This window comes from Rattus norvegicus, chromosome 6, assembly GCF_021556685.1.
Source record: "Rattus norvegicus strain SHRSP/BbbUtx chromosome 6, alternate assembly SHRSP_T2T, whole genome shotgun sequence".
NCBI lineage: Eukaryota > Metazoa > Chordata > Mammalia > Rodentia > Muridae > Rattus > Rattus norvegicus.
In genome coordinates, this window is record NC_141539.1 from 128651080 (window position 1) to 128671019 (window position 19940).

At 46.7% G+C, this 19940-nt stretch overlaps 2 protein-coding genes across 3 annotated transcripts; one reads left to right on the top strand and one right to left on the bottom strand.

Moving 5' to 3' along the window:
• Positions 1-8009: 8009 nt before the first annotated feature.
• On the top strand, positions 8010-14499 carry Ifi27 (interferon, alpha-inducible protein 27). 2 transcript variants are annotated; one of them, NM_203410.2, is given in 6 exon segments: positions 8010-8081; positions 9086-9237; positions 9953-10084; positions 11928-11957; positions 13657-13818; positions 14218-14499. In NM_203410.2, coding segments are annotated over 5 exon segments (549 nt in total). In that variant the 5' UTR covers positions 8010-8081; positions 9086-9119; the 3' UTR covers positions 14325-14499.
• Positions 14500-16373: 1874 nt separating this feature from the next.
• On the bottom strand, positions 16374-17860 carry Ifi27l2a (interferon, alpha-inducible protein 27 like 2A). Its single transcript, NM_206846.2, has 4 exons — positions 17811-17860; positions 17672-17701; positions 17007-17168; positions 16374-16582 (listed from the first exon to the last, which is right to left on the bottom strand). Exons 1-4 carry the CDS (start codon positions 17815-17817, stop codon positions 16494-16496), a joined length of 288 nt encoding a protein of 95 aa, NP_996728.1. The 5' UTR covers positions 17818-17860; the 3' UTR covers positions 16374-16493.
• Between the last annotated feature and the right edge of the window lie 2080 nt (positions 17861-19940).

The following is a 19940-nucleotide window of genomic DNA, read 5'->3' on the forward strand; positions in this document are numbered from 1 at the left end:
ATAAGAAAACAGAATAGGAGCCAGATAGTGATGGCACATGCCTTTAGTCCCAGCACTTGGGAGGCAGGAAGATCACTTAAGTTCGAAGCCAGTCTGGTCTAGAGAGCAAATTCCGGGACCTTAGAGTGAAGGAAATCCTGTAAACTACACATCAGAATGTGGTTAACTAGGCAGGAAAAAGCATTCAGAAATCGATAGCAAAAGGACACTTTTAACAAAATGGGCAATAAACCTAAATAAGCATTTCTCAAAAGGTACAAGAAAAGATGCTCAGTGAGCCTCTAGTCAATAGGATAATGGAAACTAGAGCCACAGGTAGACATGGCCTCACTGCAGTGAGAATGCTGACCAGTGCTGACAGACATGAGTGTTGGCTAGGGGGCTGTTGGGACAGGGAACGAAGCCTGGCACATCGTTGTGGGATGTAACTAAGTACAGCCATCATGGAAATTCCTGAAGAGTGAGAAACTAGAACTACCATCTGCTCAGAATGTATGCCTGTGACCAGGAATATATCCAAAACAAGTGAAGTCTGTCGAAAAGAGACCCACAGTCCTGCATGCATCAAACACTTCAAGATAGCCAAGAAATGAACAGAGCCATCAGCCAATGAGTGGATTCATTCAGGGAATGTGGTGCTCAAGCAGAGTAGAATAGTATTTGTTCAACCCCCCCACCCCCCAAAAAAAATCAAAACTGAGAACTTCTGCTAGAATGTGGATACAACCAGAGATCACAATATCAAGTCTAGTAAGTCTGGGCAGAAAAATGGTACTTAATTTGTATGGACACCAACATGGTACAGGACTCCTGCGGACCCTGACAATGTTGGTAATGCACTAAACAGCTATGGAAGTCAGGGACCGGGGAGGATGAGGAGAGAAGAGAAGGGGCAGGTACTTGTTCTAACCAGAAGTGAGAGGTTCCAGTATGAACTGCACCACAGTGTCTACAAATAATAGTCATTCCCTTTATTTTCAAAACGTCGCTACAACTGAGTTTTAATATTTTCCCTTAAAAATGGTAAATGCCTGTGGTCGTAGGCGTGAATAGCTAATGGAAACATAATACAGTCTACATGAATGTTACCACACCACGATGAGCACTGCAGATGTGCACAATTGTGAGTTTTATGTGTCCACTAAAATAAATTATTTTCATTTTTCATGTGAATTCATGAGAAAGTGTGGGTGCACATGTGTGCGCAAGAGTGGAGGCCTGAGGTTAAGTCTCTTCCGCCTTATTGCTTTGAGGTGCAGTCTCTCTCTTAAATCACGCTGGAGTTCTTTAGTATAGGCTCCCATGGTTAACTATTTTTCTCTGAGGTTTCCTGTCTTCTCCATCTGAGGGCTGGAATTAAAGGTAGGCTACCATACCCACCCAGTATCCTCCTGAACTCTAGGTCCATTATGCTTGTACATTGGGCGCTTTGTCTGCTGACTTATCTCCTCAGTCCTGTAGATTTAAAGTTTCACAAAGAAAGGAAAGAAAAAAGTTCAAATCTACTTAAGGAATGAGAGACAGGTTTCAGGGCATGCAGCTCTCCTCCCCTCACTGAGAAGGTGAAAGCAGGAAGGATTGCAACATTGTCTCATGAAACAACAAATACCCAAACCCAAAACGACCCTCACGTGGTGCATGTGAGGAAAGGACAGCCACTGGAAAGCCATAAGGAGCTACAGAAAATAGCTGTGGGAGGTTGACTGCAGAGGGCAGATTACCCAGGAAGTCTTCAACCACCTTGTCAAGTGCTGCAACTGAACATTACAGGCCACGTAGCCACTTCCTGTTCTCTGTGCAATGGACTCCTGGCAGACAGTGCGGTTCACTCCCCACAATTTCATTAGACATCACAAACCTCAAATCCACCAGAAAAATATCTCAGTTTCAACCAGAAAAGAACACTTTTTAAAAGAGTCTTTTAAAGGTTTTACTCATTACTTTTTTGTGTATAAATGTACCACATGTATGCCTGGTTTTCGATGGCATCTGTGTGTGCTGGGAATTGACCTTGGGTCCTCTTGAAGAGTAGCCAGTGCCAGTGTGCCTAACTCCTGAATCATCTCTGAGGCCTTTGTAGAGTTTTTATGAAAGCCTTTGAGGTGTTTAGCATTGGCCATTGTTCAAGGTTTCTGTGTTTCAGCATACCTAGAAACAGCATCTACAGAAAAATTACAGCAGACAAGAAGAATGGGCCCCCAGCACATTAATATTTTGTATTAGAAAAACATATTTGAAGTCACGCATTGGGGGGAGGTACATACCTTTAATCTCAGCAGTGGAAGAGGCAAAGACAGGTGGATCTCTAAGTTCAAAGCCAGGGATGGGTAAGTCTGCAGAGTCCATTCCAGTGCAGTAGGGCTACACGGAGAAAACTTTTCTGGGGGCGGGGGGGGGAAGCAAAATATAAAAACAACAAAGAAAAGAAAAACCCAATTATTTGTGTTTCATATTGTGAAAGGAAAGCTGCGTGTGTATGTTGATATTAGTTTGACATGTACATACTGTCGATGGCTTATTTATCTTATGTTAACCTCTCCCAGGCCTGATGCCCCTTGAGGACTATCAAGCTGACACCAGTAGACACTAATGAATTTTAGCATTTCAAAGTCTGAGCCCAAACATCCATGGAGTCCAGCATGAGGATGAGGGATGAGAGAGACAATGGACCTCACAAGTCTTAGATTGTGACTGGCCATCTGACCCTAGGGCCATGACTCCAAACTGATGGACTGTCTTTGTTCCAGCCCTTCCTGCTCCCTCCCACCTCCCCTTTGAAGCTGTATTGGCTGTTTCTGACTGGAGATAAGATATTAAATATTCGACAGGTGTGTGTGTGTGTGTGTGTGTGTGTGTGTGTGTGTGTGTGTGTGTGTGCGTGCGTGTGTGTACTTGTGCAGACATAAAAGCTCACATGTGTATATGAGAAACCAAAGTTGACCAGGGTAAGTATCTTCCACTATAAGTTTTGAGGCAGGGTCTTTGGTTGAATACAGAGCCCACCAATTTGGCTTCTCAGATGACTCTGGGGACTTCTAATCTATGCCTTCAAGTGTTGGAACTACAAGAGGTTGCCACACATGGCTGACTTTTACCTGAGTGCTGTTCCCAACTCCAATGCTCACACTTGCACTGCTAGATCTTTAACCACTGGGCCAACTCCCAGCTCCAGGTTTTGGTAGTTGAACATTTGATTTTTTCTTTTAAATTGTCAACCTGCTGGAGGTGGGAGAGATGCCTCAGTCGTTCAGAGTATTAGCTATTCTTCTAGAAGACCTGGGTTCACTTGCCAGCATCCATAGGGCAACTTACAAACAACTGTAATTCCAGCTCTGGGGGATCCAGTGCCATGTTCTGACCTCCATGGGCACCAGACGTACACACACTAAAAACCTCTGCATATAAAATGAATAAATGAGTCGTTTTCTTTTTATGTCAACCTGCTACTCTCTACTATCTTCACATCTCTGGATAAAATGTGGCTTACAGATTGGAATCCTGTCCCTATTCATCTGCTTTTGTAATGACAGGCGTATAAAATTCTGGAACTCTCATTACAGAATTCCTCTCTGTCTTCCCAATTGCCTGGGGCTAGCCCCGGCCATGGGTCTTTTTTTCTCATTGGTTCTTCTTGAGGCAGCAAAGGGGGAAGATTGTCGGCAGAAGGTAAGACTTTGTCTTATGAAATACGGGGCAGGGGAAGGGGGTAAGACTTTGTCCTACGAGATACTTAGGGTTGCTGTGTAATAATAAGTTTACTTATCTAAGTCTGCGTTACTATGTTACTGTAGCTGATTTACTTATCTATGTCGAAGTCACTAGGCTCTGCTACTGTAACCTACCCGAGGCCAGAAACTGCAGTCTCTGGCATTTAGTACCTCATTCTAAAACAGCAGGAGATAAAGCAGAAGATTGATTGATAGATCCTTTTTCCTTTGTCCCTATGCCTCTTGCTTGTCAGGCTAGGGGGAAGTTTGGAGTAATAAACTTCTGTTGAACCAAGAGAAGCGAATAGCACTTGCAGAAGGAAAAACTTTTACATAGGCAAATATTCATAAGCTTATATAGGTTCATATATAGATTCACAAATGTATATTTATTCATTCCCACTCAAATCAGTTGGGTCTAACTTACATACATTCTCACAACTACATCCTTACACACACATCCATACTTACGTATGCATATGGAGCAAAAGACCAAGCATTGGTGCAGAAAGAACTCACTCATTCTGGATGAAAGATGAGCTCCAATCTTTATTGCATAGAGGAGGAAAACGTTTCTGCCCTTTTAATGCGAAATGAACTAAACTCAAGTTTGTAAGAGAAAAGGCTTGTTCCTTTAATAATACTAAGACTGTCTTGCTATTAAGACAGGACCTCCCATGGTAAGGAAAAACCTTCCTGCTCCTTCTGCTCTCTTCAGTTTCTTCCTTTTCCTCTTTTCCTCTGTATTCTGCATATTGCTCTCTTAGTATTTTAAGTCTCTAAGTTATTCCACTCCTTTTGATTCTCCTTCTGATCTTGCTCTCTCTTCCTGCTCTGATGTCCCAATAATGCTCTTACTCTCAACGCCTTTTCTCCCAATGCTATGCCTATACTTCCAAGTTCTTCCTGAGTTCAGTTCTGTCTAAAAACTTCTCCTCAGCTCAGTTCCTCTCTCAGCTCCGTTCTTCTCAGCTCAGTTCTGACTCTTCTCTTTGTCCTCAGCATTTAAACATCATTCAGAACACATGATCACATGTTACAGAGTTCATCACAAGTTCACATAAAAAGTCAAGTCATAAATTGAAATAGAACGTTATAATAGAGAATGTTTACATGCATATCCGTTAGGAGTAATTATCTGGCTAAGCATCTATCACCTGTCTCAGCTCCACAGGTTCACAGAAGGTTTACTTTTTTTTTTTTCTTTTTGGAGCTGGGTACCGAACCCAGGGCCTTGCAAGTGCTCTACCACTGAGCTAAATCCCCAACCCAAGGTTTAAAACAATAACTAAGTTATTAGTGAAGTTTTTTATAGATAAACCAAGTCAATATTTTATCTTCTGTCCTAGCACCTATAATAAATTGTTAGTTCCCTTTTTATGACCTTTGGTTAATTGTTTTTACAACCTCTTGGAATGTGTTCTGAGTAGGAGAGAGTCTGGTTAACATCTAAGAGCAATTAACTGGTGATACCTGGGAGACTGGCAGAGTTGTCACTGCAGTTTTTACTATCAGAAAAAGACTTAATAGCAGTCCCACTATAAAGAGCTTAATAATCATTGATATAATTTTATGAATTCTTATAGGATCATCATTAAGACTTAAGAAGTCATCTATTTGTCTATATAGCATCACTACCAGACAGTACATCTTCATAGATCTGCAGGGGTCTGCTCCAAAGGGGTGTGCTATTATTTAATGATTGTTATATGTGTTTAATAATAACAACAGGAAAAACATTTTAATAGCAGGAATCTTTCCTAAAATGAATCCCTTACAGCCTTGCTGAATAAGAGCGAATCTGTCACAGATTATATAATAATCCAAAGCAGGCCATTTCAGGGAGATCACCTGCTAGTTATTAGCTTGTCCCATTATGGCTCCTGACACCCAATGCTGAGGATAAACCCTGTCATGCAAGGTTAGCAATCTACCACCAAGATGCATCACTAACTTTGGCGTCTGATATGTAACCATGACATTAAAGCCAGATTGTCTCAGACCCCTATGACATCAGGCTACATGTCGACAAGTGCTGGGATGTCTGGGGTACATGACCATACCCATTGCTTCTTCTAACTGTCCAATCAAATGCATCAGGCCAGGCATGGTGATGCACAACTTTAACCTCAGCATTGCAGAGGCAGAAGCAGGTGGATCTCTAGGAGTTGGAGACCAGCCTGGTCTATACAGTGATTCCCAGTACAGCTGGGGCTATGTAGAGAGATTCTGTTTCAAAGGGAAAATCGAAACAATAAAGAAACAAATCCAAATAATCTAATGCTTAGAAAAATAATACTACAGAAACACACCTCTAGGCTGGGGATGCATTTCGGTGGTAGAATGCTTGCCTAGTGTACACAGAGCCTTGGATTTTTATCCCCAGTATGGAAGAAACCAGGCATGGTGAAAAATGCATGTAACCCAGCACTGTCCAAGTGGAAGCAGGAGACTCAGGACCATCCTCAGAGGCATACTTATTTTAAGGCTGGCCTTGGCTAATGCGCATTTATTCTACCAATTTTTCAACATTTTTTAATTGACATAACCCTTGTAAGAGCTAAAGTTCTGTTTTAAGTTTAAACTACTGTTCTTCAGAGATATATAATATATTGTATCATATATATGATATGGTATATGATATGATATCAAATTATCCTGCCATCTATAAGTTCCACTTGTCCAAGGTCAGACAACTTCCTGGAAGGCCTGGGGTTGATGTTTATGGAAGATTATAAGCCACATGTGCTTTCACTTCAGTAAACAATGCTAGCTGTCCTAGCATGTGCTTGATCCAAGTTAGGCAGGAAGAACATAGACAGAAAGGAGGTCAGGAAGCATGCTTGCCCTGATTGGTTGTATGCTTGCCCTGACTGGTTGTATGCTTGCCCTGATTGGTTGTATGCTTCCTCTGACTGGTTGTATGCTTCCCCTGATTGGTTGTATGCTTCCCCTGATTGGTTGTATGCTTCTCCTGATTGGATGTATGCTTCTCCTGATTGGATGTATGTTTGCCTCTGATTGGGAGAAGCTGAGAAGGACAAAGCTCTTTGCCTTGATAAACTCCTGTATTGTTCTATTTGAATATTCTGTGGTTATAGCAATTATATGCCTTCCCAGTGAGAAAAACATCCACACACTTGGAGATTAGAAAAGAAAAGGTGGATCGGAGAGTTGGCTCAGTGGTCAAAAGTACTTCTTGTTGCACAGAATGCACATGGTACTCACTGCCTTTTCCAGCACCAAGCACAAATGTGCACAGATATACATCCAGACACAACACTCATGCTCATAACATAGTAAAAATAAATCTAATTTTTTTTAAGGGAAAAGGCTCCCCATTAGGACTTCTACTAGTTGTAGTAGCAGTGTTAAGAACAATGGGCTCTGGTTAATGCACAAAGAGGAGCTGGCACAAATACATTTTACTACCTTATTTATACTGTAGGCTTAGTTCTCCACAGGAACAGTCACCCTTCAGTCTCTTTCAGTCCCAGCCCCAGGGTACACTTAGAACAGTTAAACAAAGACAGGAGACTGAAAGTCAGGCAGCTTGAGCAGATGGATTTTCACAGCAAATGTATTATCAGAATTATTAAACCAGTGTTGTTCCTTTTGAATGTTTGCAACCCAGCCTTTCTTGATAAGAGGTGAGGGGGCTTCATGACACAACAGGACCTAAAGGTGGTTGTGACCTTGAAATGGACCCCCTCTCCCAGATGCACTTCAGAGCCTGTTCTTTGATATGGGGAGGGAACTAAGTTCTGGTTTTGAGTCAGGGCTGTCCCCTGTTATTGTGGGAATGGAGCCTGATTTGAGTTCATTCTTGGTGAACAATACAAAAACTTTCTCAGCAACCTAAACTTCAATCATGGTACAAAATTTTATTTTCCATAGTGTATAAGAAACCTAGTTATATTCCACTTACATTCCTTTCATATTGGAGACATTGCACTTTGCGTAACTTAATATTTCCTAAGCAACATTATTAATAAATGTTTATAGCCTCACTTTTATTACTTCAGGTTTCTCCTGCAGCACTGTCATTGGAAGGGGAAAAAAATCGCGGGTATATTTCATAATACATTGCAAACACATTAGCACTCAGTAAAAGAATGATGAGCCATTCTTTCCAAACCAAACAGGATTTAGAGAGAGCAGGGGAAAAGGAAACCTCTCCTTGGCTGCCTTCCATCACTGGGCGTATCTTCCCTCAGAATGGATTTGTCTTGCTTGAAGAGAGCTGGGGAAATGGAAACTTACCTCATTGGCTGTCTTCAGTCACGAGGTGTATCTTCACCCAGAGTGGACTTCTAAGGCCTGGAGGGAACTGGGACACCAAAACCTATCTCATCCTCTCACTTACATCACTGGGTATGTCTTCTTCAACCACAGTGGATTTTTTCCACTCTGAGAAGAACTGGATTTTGCAGAAACAAATCCAAAATCCAGCTCTGGTTGTGGTGAGGGTGGGGGTGTGTGTCGGGATCTTCACAGGAAATCTTCAGCAGGTAGGGCCAGCACAGAGACCCTATTCAGATGACCCTAGACCTAGGAGGCAAAAATCCCCAGAGGCTGAAGGGGAGGCCAATGTACAGTCTCTCTCTGAAGTCCTCTAGCTCTCACAGCGGCACCTATCTTTAAAGGTGATAGGTTATCTTTCCTGAGCTGGCAAAATGAGACAATTCAAGCCAGATTAGATTATATACAGGCAGGTCTATGGGGAAGCTGCTCTCAGGCAAGATCACTGGCCACAAGGACCAAGCTCAGGGAAGTCACTATGGGGGAGGGGGATGAGACAGAGAAAAATGTGCATGCACCGAGAGAGAAAGGAAGTTGAGGAAGAGACAATTAGCCACCAAAGTGTCTGAATTATACAGGGAAGAAACCTGGGGGAGGAGCAGCCCAGCCTCCGGGCTGGACAGTTCAGGATTTGGGGCAGGGTATGCCATCGAGGAACTGAGGGGTACTGGGAGAACCTGGAGGCAGGGTCTGCTTTGATATGTAAAATATCCACCTCAGTCTCCTCCAAACAGGAGGTGGGTTCCTAGAAGGAAGGGACCCCAGGCCCCACTAGACCCTGCAGCCTAGAGGTTAGGTGAAGTGAGCTCTAAGTGTAAGTAATGTAGTCAGAGCCTGCCTTTTGTAAGCAGCTGGGTGTGGCCAGTTTGGTGCCCTAATGTCTTTGCTATGGAGCCTTCTGCCCTGGAGGAAATCACATTCACTGAATGGGATCTTGCGCCTTAAGGCTGGGGCCAAGCCCACTGCTTCCTGCCACCTCTGAGTGGCCTCTCTACCCAGCCTGGAGCCATTCAGTGTTTCCAAGTTGGAGCTCCTGGTCTCCAATCTCCTCATCAAAGCTCCACTTCTTTTCGTAGGTTTGGCTCCTATCTGGAACGCACACCGGTCCCCATGGCATTGTCTGGCACAGGTACGCTGGTGGCTTCTATTGCCTCCAAGGTGGCATCTTCAGTGGCCGTGGTCAAAGCCGGAGGGGCAGTATCCAGCACCATCCTAGCTAGCTCACAGGGTGAGTGGCCACGGGTGGAAAGTGGACTGGGAGGGGGCAGTTATGGAGCATGCGGCATCCTGACCTCAGAGCTGCCCACTGTCTCACATCCAACACAGTCTTGTCTCTGAGAAAGGTCTGAGGGAGACCAGACTAGTGTATGAGGCTGGCTCTGAGGCCCTGAAAACTCAGACCTACATGCTTCATAGGGTCCTCCTCTGAGACTTTGGCCTGGGGTCTGGAGCTGGGTCCCTCCCATCTGTTCTCCTGGACTCCCCACCAGAGTTCACCTTTTGTGGAACTGTTGGTCCTGCTGGGTGTACAAGCCGTGGTATGGACTTAAAGTTCTTTCCTTCCTCCTTGTGAAGGCCTCTCTGTTTTTATTTATTTTATTCCCTGCACAAATCTTCCCTCTCAGCCCCAAATTTCCAGCCTGCTGTGAAGATTTTCTTTATCATTTGCCTGACTGAAGGGGCAATGGATACAACATTCTCAATGGATAACGTTAGGTCCTCCCGATGCTTTCCTCACACCGAGAACGCGGCTCTTAAAAACCCACCACTGTTTCTGGAAGAGAATAAAGGATCAGGCCTTCTAAATGTATACAGAATCTTTGTGTAGCTTCTTTTCCTTTCTGTCACCCAGGGCAGACACACTCAGCCCCCCACAGCAGTTTCTTCATGAGGGTTTGAATGGGGCTTCTGACCCCTCTCTGATCTATGTTTTCACCCTCTAGGGCTCAACTTGTTAGCCCAGACTGCACTGGGATCTGGAGCTTCTGCACTTGGATCTGCATTGGGAGCACTGAAGGCTGGCACCGTTTTATCCAGCCTCCCTGCCTCCGCCTTGGCTGTTTGCCCCATTGGAGGTAACTGTCCCTGCATGTCCATCTGACAATCCTACTTGGGACCCAGGTCTACATGGAGAACTATGACAAGCCACCTCTCACATTCCTTTGTGCTTGTCAAGTATTCAGATGTATAGGGAATTTACCAGAGGAGGTAAGATAAGATCAATAGAATGTTAGTGAGTAGAATTTTAATGCCTTCTTAATTGCTAGCCTATTACATTGGTTAGTTCCTTAAGTTTTTCTAATGGCCTCAGAGGAAGGAAGGTAACATATTCATATTCTCTCTCTGTGTCTTCTTCTCTCTCTCCCTCTCCCTCCCTCCCTCTCTCCCTCTCACTCTCCCTCTCCCTCTCACCCTCCTCCCTCCTTCTCCCCTCTCCTTCCCCCTCTCTTAGAATGAGGACTCAATCTATAGCCCAGGCTAGCTCAGAGAGCACTATGGATATAGCCCACGACAATTGACCTTAAGCTTGGGACAATCTTTTTGACAAATTTCTGACTGCTCAAAGTGTTGACACCACCATACCTGTCAATCTTACTCTTCATTGACCAGTGTGAACCACTCTTCCAAGTTCCTGGGCAGGAGGGATTGTAGGGCTTTTCCTTCTGCCAGGGACAATAAATAGAAAAGAAATTCAGAGTTGTACAATCAACATGTGTGTGGGACTGATGGTGGGAAGAGGCCCAGGGCAGAAGTTCTGAGGACCCACAAGAGTCTAGGCCCTCCCTGTGGTCATCAATGGCGTCCAGCATGCTGGCAAACAGACAGATAACACCCCTTTTTAGGGGAGGACCTTCTTGTCTCCGTATGCAAACAGTCCCCAGACAGACTGGTAACCTGCTCTCCTGCTTGTCAGCCAGTACCAGTGAGCAGTCAATGTCTTCTAACCTCTGTCCACTCAGCACCTGATTTGGGCAAGTCTGGTTTTCATTCCCCTACCTTTTACCCGAGGCCACTGAAGACCTGGCTGAATTCTCCAGGTTACCTTTGAACTTCTGACCCTTTGAACCTCAGAGAATTCAATGTGGCCCCAATGACTGTAGAGTTCAGGATCCTAAATGGCTCACACTGTTGGGAACTGAGCCCATGTGTTATACTGCCTTGTGTGGGGCCAAGGAATTCGTCTGGCAAACACTGACCCTACTTCAAATCAACTAGCAGTCCTATCTTGAGGGAAAGAATCCATCATGTTAGCTACTGTGGTTTGACTGAAAATGGTTCTCGAAGCTTGGATATTTGAATGCTTGGCCCCTAGTTGGTGGGCCTGCTTAGGAAGGATTAGGAGGTGTGGCCTTATTGGAGAAGATGTGTCACTGGGGGTAGGGATTGAGTTTCAAAAGCATCATGACTACCTGCCTGCTGCCTGTACCCTGTCACCATCCCTACATCAGTCAAGGTTCCAGTTCTAAATTACAGTGCAAGTACTCTGTACTCCCTGGGAGGCTACATATGCTTTCTAGCTATACCTACATGACTACTGTTCTTTTTCCTTTTGTTCAGAGAAGCCAGGGCAGTCATCCTACTACCAACCTGTACCCCAAGCCTCCCGCTTTTTTGTTTGTTTTTGTTTGTTTGTTTATTTTGCTTTGTTTGAAAGGACCATGCTATGGTAGGGAGAGAAGAAAAGTAACTTCAGACTTCTCCACAAAACAGCAAACAGGCAGATGAAGGAAGGACAATGCAAGATCTATCTGAAGCATCTTGAGTTCTCTAGAGGCAAGCGGTCAGGACCTGCTCAGGGCAGAGATATGTGCTGGGTCTCTCTCTTAGGGAAGGACATACAGGGCTCATTCTTCCCTGTGAGCTAGATAGGGTAGGGGACAGTGACTGTTCTCACAGGATTTTTTTTTTCCTTTCTAGTCAAGACTGCTGTCGCCATGCTTGGGGGAGGTAAGTGATGTCATGGAATGGGTGTAGGTTCCCCTCCTACTCTCCCTGTAAGCATGGAGCCAGGAAACACTCCATCTTGTCCCAGTAGGCTTCCCCGGAGTTAGTGGGGCAAAGGTGGAGATGGGATGAGGGAACTGGCTGAAAGAAGGAAGTAGAGAAAAGGAAGGAGTGTAGTGGTGTAGAGGCAGGAGAGGCCATATCTTCCTCCGGTGCCCACCTCCTGTGACCTGGTGCATGGTTTGAATTCTTTTGCGCTCCTAACAGAGAAAATTGGGACTGTTTACCCCATATAGTATTTACCAAGGGGGCTCTAGGAAGGGGAAAGGAACTTGGAATGTACAAAGATTGACTGTGTGTTGGGGTCCAGGAGTCGCCTGAAATACCACATGACCACTGATCTCAGTCAGAGAAGGCTAGTGTGTTGAGCATTCACCCCAGGACTGATTGATCGATCATGGCCTCAGACCAGACTCAGGAGCTGACTGCTACCCTAAGCCATAATCCTACAGAGCTCTTCAGACGGAAGTCCACAAACATCTGCGCCACGTTATTTCACCAATCAGGATTTAGAGCTAGGGGTCTTCCTTAGGGACTTGTCTTTATTGTACATTTATCCTTTTCCCATTGGCTATGGACAGTCAACTGTGGGAGGAATCTGGCCTTGCCTAACAGTCATGTCTTAGCCTGTCATCCAGGACACCAGTTACCCACGGTCATGCTTCTTCTACCAAGTAGGATGTCAATTCTCAGGAAAGACTTGGAACGTAAAACATTATTTGACCCCTACTCAAGGTGGTGGTCTTGTTCCAGTCGGCTTCTTATATTGGTTTAGACATTCCTTTTATGTGGAGGTCTGTACACAGGGCAACTTAAATTGAGAAAATCTAGAAAGGATCATACACAGGTGCAAAAAGTAAGCTGTACATTGGCTCAGGCTGCAGCTATTGAGACCACATAGACAAAGGAGTTCTAACTGGCATCTATCGTGATTGGTTCCTAAGAACACCGAAGCACAAAACATTACAGAATACGCAGTCAATCGGGCATGAGAAAGTTTCCTAGTAACGGTACGAACAGCATAGGACAAAGTTCCCTTGCAACAGTACTAACTGCAAGGAGCAAGTTTCCTAGTAACAGCTTAAAATGCCTGACCAGACAAGCAGCAGTTACCCAGGCCAACACTCTGCCTGCACCATCAGCTTGATGGCTTCTGACATGCCGGTGAGGACCCAGCAGGACTGTGGGATGCCTCCTCCAGTCACTCCAGTTAGGGTCCATGTATGCCTGGGCAAGACTCTCTCCTGTAGAAACACTTACTCAGGGCTGCTCTCTTATCCCAGCATTCGACCAAGACAGACACTGAACCCAACAATCAGCCTTTTTGAAGGTCTTGCTGCCAATCATAGCCAGGCAAGAACTCAATCCTCAATGAATGACACAGATCTGCTCTCCTCCTGCGTTCCCTGCATCCTGACTACTAGCACTCGAATTCAGAGAGTGCCTCTTGCCTTGCCCTTCCCTTTTGCTCTCTAGGCTTCTCCTGAGGAGGAGTTACAGGGGAGAGGAGATGCCCTGGCTCAGTCCCCTCTGCCCATGCTCTCCCTCTCTAGACACCAGGAAGTCCTCCAGGTTTACCCAAGGATATTGGGTGGGGGATCTTTCTTCCCAAGCCCACTTGACATAACTCCTCTTCCCACAGCCATGACAGTAGCTGCGGTTCCACCTGTGCTGAGTGCCGTGGGCTTCACTGGGTCAGGCATTGCAGCCTCCTCTCTAGCAGCCAAGCTGATGTCTGTGTCAGCCATTGCTAATGGGGGCGGAGTCCCAGCTGGTGGCCTGGTGGCCACTCTGCAGTCTGCTGGTAAGTGTTTTGGCTGGAGGACCAGAGGGAGGAGAGGTCACGGCCCACTCTGTTTTGTCTTTCCCTTCTTTCTGGTGTTTACCAGGGCGGGGGGGGGGGATGGAGGAGGGAGAGGAGGGTTGCAGGATGGTTTACCCGGGTTTAATCCACCCCTTAGGTTCAGCCTTTTCCCTGCCGAGGGGAATGTTACCCAGCTGGACTATTACCTAGTGTCAGTGTATGGAGTTTCCCCTGCGAAATAACAATGCTAGACATGGATCCTAGATGCTTTGGGAGGTAGCGGGGGTAAGGTGGAGACCCTGTGTCTCAGACCATCCTGAATGGTCCTGGCAACTCTGACCCCTTCTGACCTCAAAGTTTCACCCCTTCTCCTATTGCTCATCGTCTGTGTCTTCCCAGGAGCTGCTGGACTCTCCATGACATCTAAGGTCCTCGTGGGCTCTACAGGGTCTGCCGTTGTGGCCAGTGTGATGGGTGTCTGTAAGCATTTGTACTCCTTCCTCTGATAATTGTACTTGGAAACCAAGGTGGCTGACATGGCAAGAGAGGAGGCAGACATGGGAACAGAGGTGTCGCCACTCAGCTTGTCTAATCCGGAGAGGGATTAATTAGCCCCAGGGGACAATTTACTATCACAGATTGCCTACGTGGAAATAAGAAATAAAACCAAGTGCTTGCCAATCTTGTTTCCCTTCCTGTGTGATGCTTGCACAGTAAAAGTAGGGAACCTGAGCTCTCTGCTACCTGGGCTTGGGGGTGGGTCAGGCTCAACCCTTCCTGCTGCCATCTTGTCTCAGACCTACATGGTGTAGGTGTGTGCTCAGCTGTAGTGAATCTAAATGTCATAACAGAAGCTGCTCTTTGCCCTGCTACTGATCCATAACCCTGAGAATGTCACCTCCTTCTTATGCCCCTCCCTAAATGAGGAGTTGACCTCACTGACCTCTCGGATGCCAGCCAGGATGGGGTTTGCTCAATTCCCGTGAGGAATTTTTCATGGCACCCTTTGAGCCACTCATCTCAAAGCCAGAGCCTGGTTTGCATTTATAGCCCCCCCCCCCGCAACACCCCCACTATGTATTCAGGGATTATTGCTGGTGACCTGGATCAAAACCTTTGTCTGAGACACATGGCGGCCCAAAGCACTGCAAAATCTCTGCCTGTACTTCTGTTCCACAGCCCGACTAAGAAAATTGAATTTCCCCTTAGGCTGTGCTTGAAGAGAAGAAATAATTTAACAGTCATGTGAATTAGGGGAGAAGAGATAGTCTTCCCATTGGGACCCACCTACACTCCTCACATGCAGAGTGGCTCTAGCTTCGGGGGCTCTGGGAGGGATTTCCCTGGGACAGACATAGTCTTCATTCTCCCTCTAAGAAAGCAGCCACCACAGCAGTGTCCTAAGACCCAAAGGGTCCCACTCTCCCTTTCTGGATTTATGTCACCTTTTCAAGCAGTGATCCATATAAACCCACCATTCTCTGAAAATCCTTAGACCCTCATCCGTCTCCTCAAGAGAGGTTTTTATACCCACCAGCTGGCTTAGAATGAATGCCCACAGATCCCAAGCACAAACCACTCTTGGGCCTGGCAAAATATCACTGCCAGACAGTGCAGCCCAGTTAGAATGGGTTTAATCTGTGTGAGCCGACGGAGCCGTGAATGCTGCCCAGGATAAGGGGGCTCTAAACAGGTCTTGCCAAGCCCTTCTACAAGGATTGAAAACAGCTGCTAGGAAAACCCTAAGAGTCCCAGGAGTCCCACACTGGGCTCCCAGAACGCTCGTGTAAACCTAATCCCTTGTTCACTCCATTGCACCCAAACACCAGAAAGCCAGCTAGCAACCAACATTGATTTTGTCATTCAGGCACCCCCAAATTTTAGAAAGAAACTTAGGAAGTTAGAAGGGTTTGAGGATATAAATGGAACTGAACTAATAGAGATTGCTCAAATGTATCCTCCTGCCTCAAGACTTCAAGGTGTCAGTGTGGACCCTATCTAGCACTGCATAATACATCACACATGGGTGATGCCTGTCAGCCTTGAGTGAAGGTGCAGTCAGAGTTCTAGAACGTAAGGCAGGAATCTGTGTCTCCTTTCCATGGCATAGCCATTACAAATGGTGGTGACTGTTTCTGACTCCCTCTCCTTCCTGAGGTACCAGTGCATTTGCTGAGCCCAGTGAATTAACTCCCTGGTGGTTTCCTGTCAGCCTCTCAGAAGTACAGTGGGGTAGTTATAGGCTGCTCATAGCCCTGGACATCCAGAGCCGTTGATGAGGAAGGACTCAGAGTTCTCAGGTCAATGGTCCTGGCTACCTCTCACCTTTGCCTCATGACAGAATCCTCTTGTCAACTTGACCTTGAATAATGGATAAAGTGTGGTCCATGAATACTCCAAAAAGCCCCCACTCCACACAGATTTCCACTACTGCAGGGACCACATAAAACCCTGCCTGCTAACTGTGTGCTGGCCAACCTGTCCCCTCCCTCTGATCTCCAGGCTGAGGCTGGCAGGAAAGCCTGAAGACATGAAACTATCAGGCCACAACATGATTCAAAGAGCCACACCAACAAACCACCTTTATTTTTCCGTCATTCTCTGACTTCATCGAGGGTTAAACTGGTGGAGATGTCACCTCCTAAGATCAAATCTTGCATTGGAGGCTCCTGTGCTTAGGAGACTTCTGAGGCTCCGGCAGCTCCTATGGCTGCCCCAACAGACCCCAAGATGATGTTGGTTGATGTGGAGAGTCCAAGTACACCTGGGAAGAAGACAAGGCAGTGACAGGCAGTGGCCTGAAGCTTAGAGACAACCCACCTCTTTTTGTCTGAACCCCGGGTCTATGCTCTAGACAGAGATAGACCAGAGGAGACGATAGATGTGGGTAAAGCCAGATGCAGGAAGCCCCCAACCCCCACCCCCACCCCGACATAGCATGACAGAAAAGACTCAGTAGAGAAAGACAGCCAGGTAGTAAAGATTCAGAACCCAGTAACATTCACCAGGCTCCTTCCGGCTCTACCAATGAGCACCCCTCACCCCCGAGCCACACCCCCACCTCACTCAGAATGAACCAGAAGGTAGGAACAGAAGGAGAACACATAAGAAGGTGGGACTGTAGGGATAGGAAGGCAGTTACAGTCCTTGGCTTAGCCTCGGGTCAACTTGCCTGGCCTGACACTTACCTATTGACTGTAGTGTGGCTACCAGGCTTCCTGCTGCGACTCCGCCCCCGTTGGCAACTGCTGCAGCAGACATCATCTTGGCCGCTATGGATGCAGCTGCAATGCCTGACCCAGTGAAGCCCACGGCAGACAGGACGACGGGTGCAGCTGCCACAGCCACAACTGCAGGGAGAGGAGCTCGGTGAGGGAGGCTCAGGGAAATGACCCACCCGTGAATGCTTTGACTGTTTCTGCGGTCTTTCTATTCTAAGGAGCATGGAAAGGGGTCCCAAGGTAAAGAGGAAGGGAGGGGCAGGGAGCCTGGTGGAGGCAAAGAGATCAGTGGAGGATGTGACAGAGCCATGGTCTTGTCTGGCAGTGACACTTGAAAAGCATCATCCTTCACTGGGCCTGTGGGTGTGAGGGGAAAACAAGCCGGCAGGTCTCATCAGCTCCCCGTCACAGCCTTCACCACATTCATCTACTTTTCTGCTCATTATCTATAAGGCCCGGAGGAGCAGCTGCACAGGAAACCTTAAGCTCATCCCTGGAGTAAGGGTAGCACAGCCCCAGCCCCTGCCCTGCACCCAGACAGCCCCAGATTGCGGCAGCAGACAAGTGCTGGGAGTGGCACCCACCTCAAAGCACACCCCCCACCCCCTCACCAGCTGGAGCAAGAAACAAACCTCCTCCTATAGCAGCGCCCAACATTTCTCCTAGGGAGAGATAGGGAGGTAGAGAAGGTTAGAATTTGTTGATGGCAGTGAGTTCTTGGCGGGTTTGGGTCAGGCAGGCCAGTTCCCAGTCCACCCAGGGGCAACTAACCCCACATGATGAGCTGTCCTGGTAGCAGGCGAGTAGTTCTGGTAGACAACACACTGCTTACTTAGACAGTGACTTAAATCTGAGGCAAGCAGGAGAAACTCTTGCCTGTGAACCAATAGGGTCATGGTCCGCCCCTTGAAATGAGTCAGCTTGGGGGAGGGGGGAGGGGCTGTAAAAGAAAAAAAAGTCAGCTTCCTCTTGGAGGTTTGAAATCAATAGGAAGTTTAAGCACCTGCCCTCCACTTATCTGTTTACCTCCTGCCTGATCTCTCTCTCTCTCTCTCTCTCTCTCTCTCTCTCACACACACACACACACACACACACACACACACACACACACACACACGAGAGAGAGAGAGAGAGAGAGAGAGAGAGAGAGAGAGAGAGAGAGAGAGAGAGAGAGAGGGAAACAGCTGTGTGCTGCTAAATGGAAACTGAAACAAACAACACGCCCATACCTTCACAACTCAGCAGGAAGAATGTGGGCACAAAAGTCACTACTCTCACCTGAAAGAGGGTGACCGTTTATTCTAGAGCCTTGGCTGTATGACCAGAGAAGTTTACCCAAAATGCCACGTCCCACACAGTAGAGTTTGGATGAGATTTTTGCAGTAACAGTCATAAGTTAAGCCACTTAAAAATACATATGCATTTAAAACAAGCATGCATATACACATACACACACACAGGCACATACACATACATATATATTCATGAGGACATTAAGTGGGAAGGATGAAGCCAGTGGAGGAGCCTCTGTCATAGGCCTGGCGTGCTACCAGTATCCCCCTTTTTGGTTGGCAGTAGCCAGGTATTTGTGTATTAATAAGGATTTGCCCGATGGTTCCAAAGACTTGAGGTTGGGTACAGACATTGTATAGACAGGGACACTGAATAGCTTTTTTAAGGGCTGCTAAGTGTGCAATGCTTCTCGGTCTAGCGTCTTCGCTGATCTTCACCTCATTATGGAGGCACAGCAGAGAACTTCTCCTGGCATCCCTGCTGGTCTGAAACCCTCCTGCTCAGTTGTGCTGACTCGGCTGAGGCCTGACTGTCTCTGCTAGGTTGTGCCACCACTGCTGCCATCCTGACACTATTGACCTGGAGTCAATATTACGTCAAGTGTTTGATAGTGTACTGAGCTGCAGCTGTGGACCTGCGAGCTGAGCTGCTGACTTCCTGACAACACAGATGGGATGTGCTCCAAAAGAACCATTTCTAAACAGGTCCACGTCCCCTGTATCCTTTCTTTCACTAGAAGGGAGGTCAAAGCATTTAAGAACCATCGTGAAAAGTAGGCTTTGGAAAATTAAAAGCTGCAGACCCAGTCTGACCACCCCGTGGAGCCGTTTGGCAAGCACCTCCTCCCACTCAACCGGCTTTTTAGACCTGTGTGGGCTGTTCCTAGGCATCAAGTTTACTGAGGCATAACTTAAAAAAAGGTGTCACACTTTTAGTGCGAGCTTCTCTAACTTTAGACGAAATGTAGTTACTTAATCTGAAAGAACAAAAGAAAGAACCCCAAATTGGGACTCTCACTCCAGTCTCGGGATGGCGGCATGCCCCAGGAAGCTCGAGAAGCCATTCATGAAGTGATAACAAAAAGGCAGCTTTATTAACGAGATCTCGAGATCTCGAGATCTCGGGCCGACACAGAGGTCTCGGGCCGACATGCCACACCTCTCACGAAGGAGATAGAGGGCCGACAGCCACGAGCCTCTAAAGGTGGGGGTTTATATAGGGAAAGCCAGGGAATTTCGCGCGGTTACACAGGATTGGCTAATTCAAATGGTGTAGTTACTTTTGGCGTGGAGTTACATCAGCAAAGAGTATGTGCTACCTAGCCGCTCAGCAATGTGGGGTGGGATGATCCATCACACTCAGCAGGGGGATGACTCACCTCTAGGGAGTGAAGGAAGGGGAGGGGGTGGCTCCAAATGGTCCGGCAAGCCCTATAGTCTCCCTCAGGTACATCCGGACCTTGTTTATGACTAACTTTTTGAAATTTAACTCTTCAAATCAAACATTGGCTCGGATCTAGAAACTTCCATGACTTCTCCCCTACATTGTCTCATCTCCCCGAGTCTCCCCCTCCCCCACTGATTCCCATTTGGTCTCCATTCACTTGTC

Coding starts and splice junctions, on each gene's coding strand:
- Ifi27l2a (NM_206846.2), bottom strand. Junction 17,169..17,671: donor GGGCGCTGCTATAGGAGGAG/GTTTGTTTCTTG, acceptor CTCTCCCTGCAG/TTGTGGCTGTGGCAGCTGCA. Junction 16,583..17,006: donor AGCCACACTACAGTCAATAG/GTAAGTGTCAGG, acceptor TCTTCTTCCCAG/GTGTACTTGGACTCTCCACA.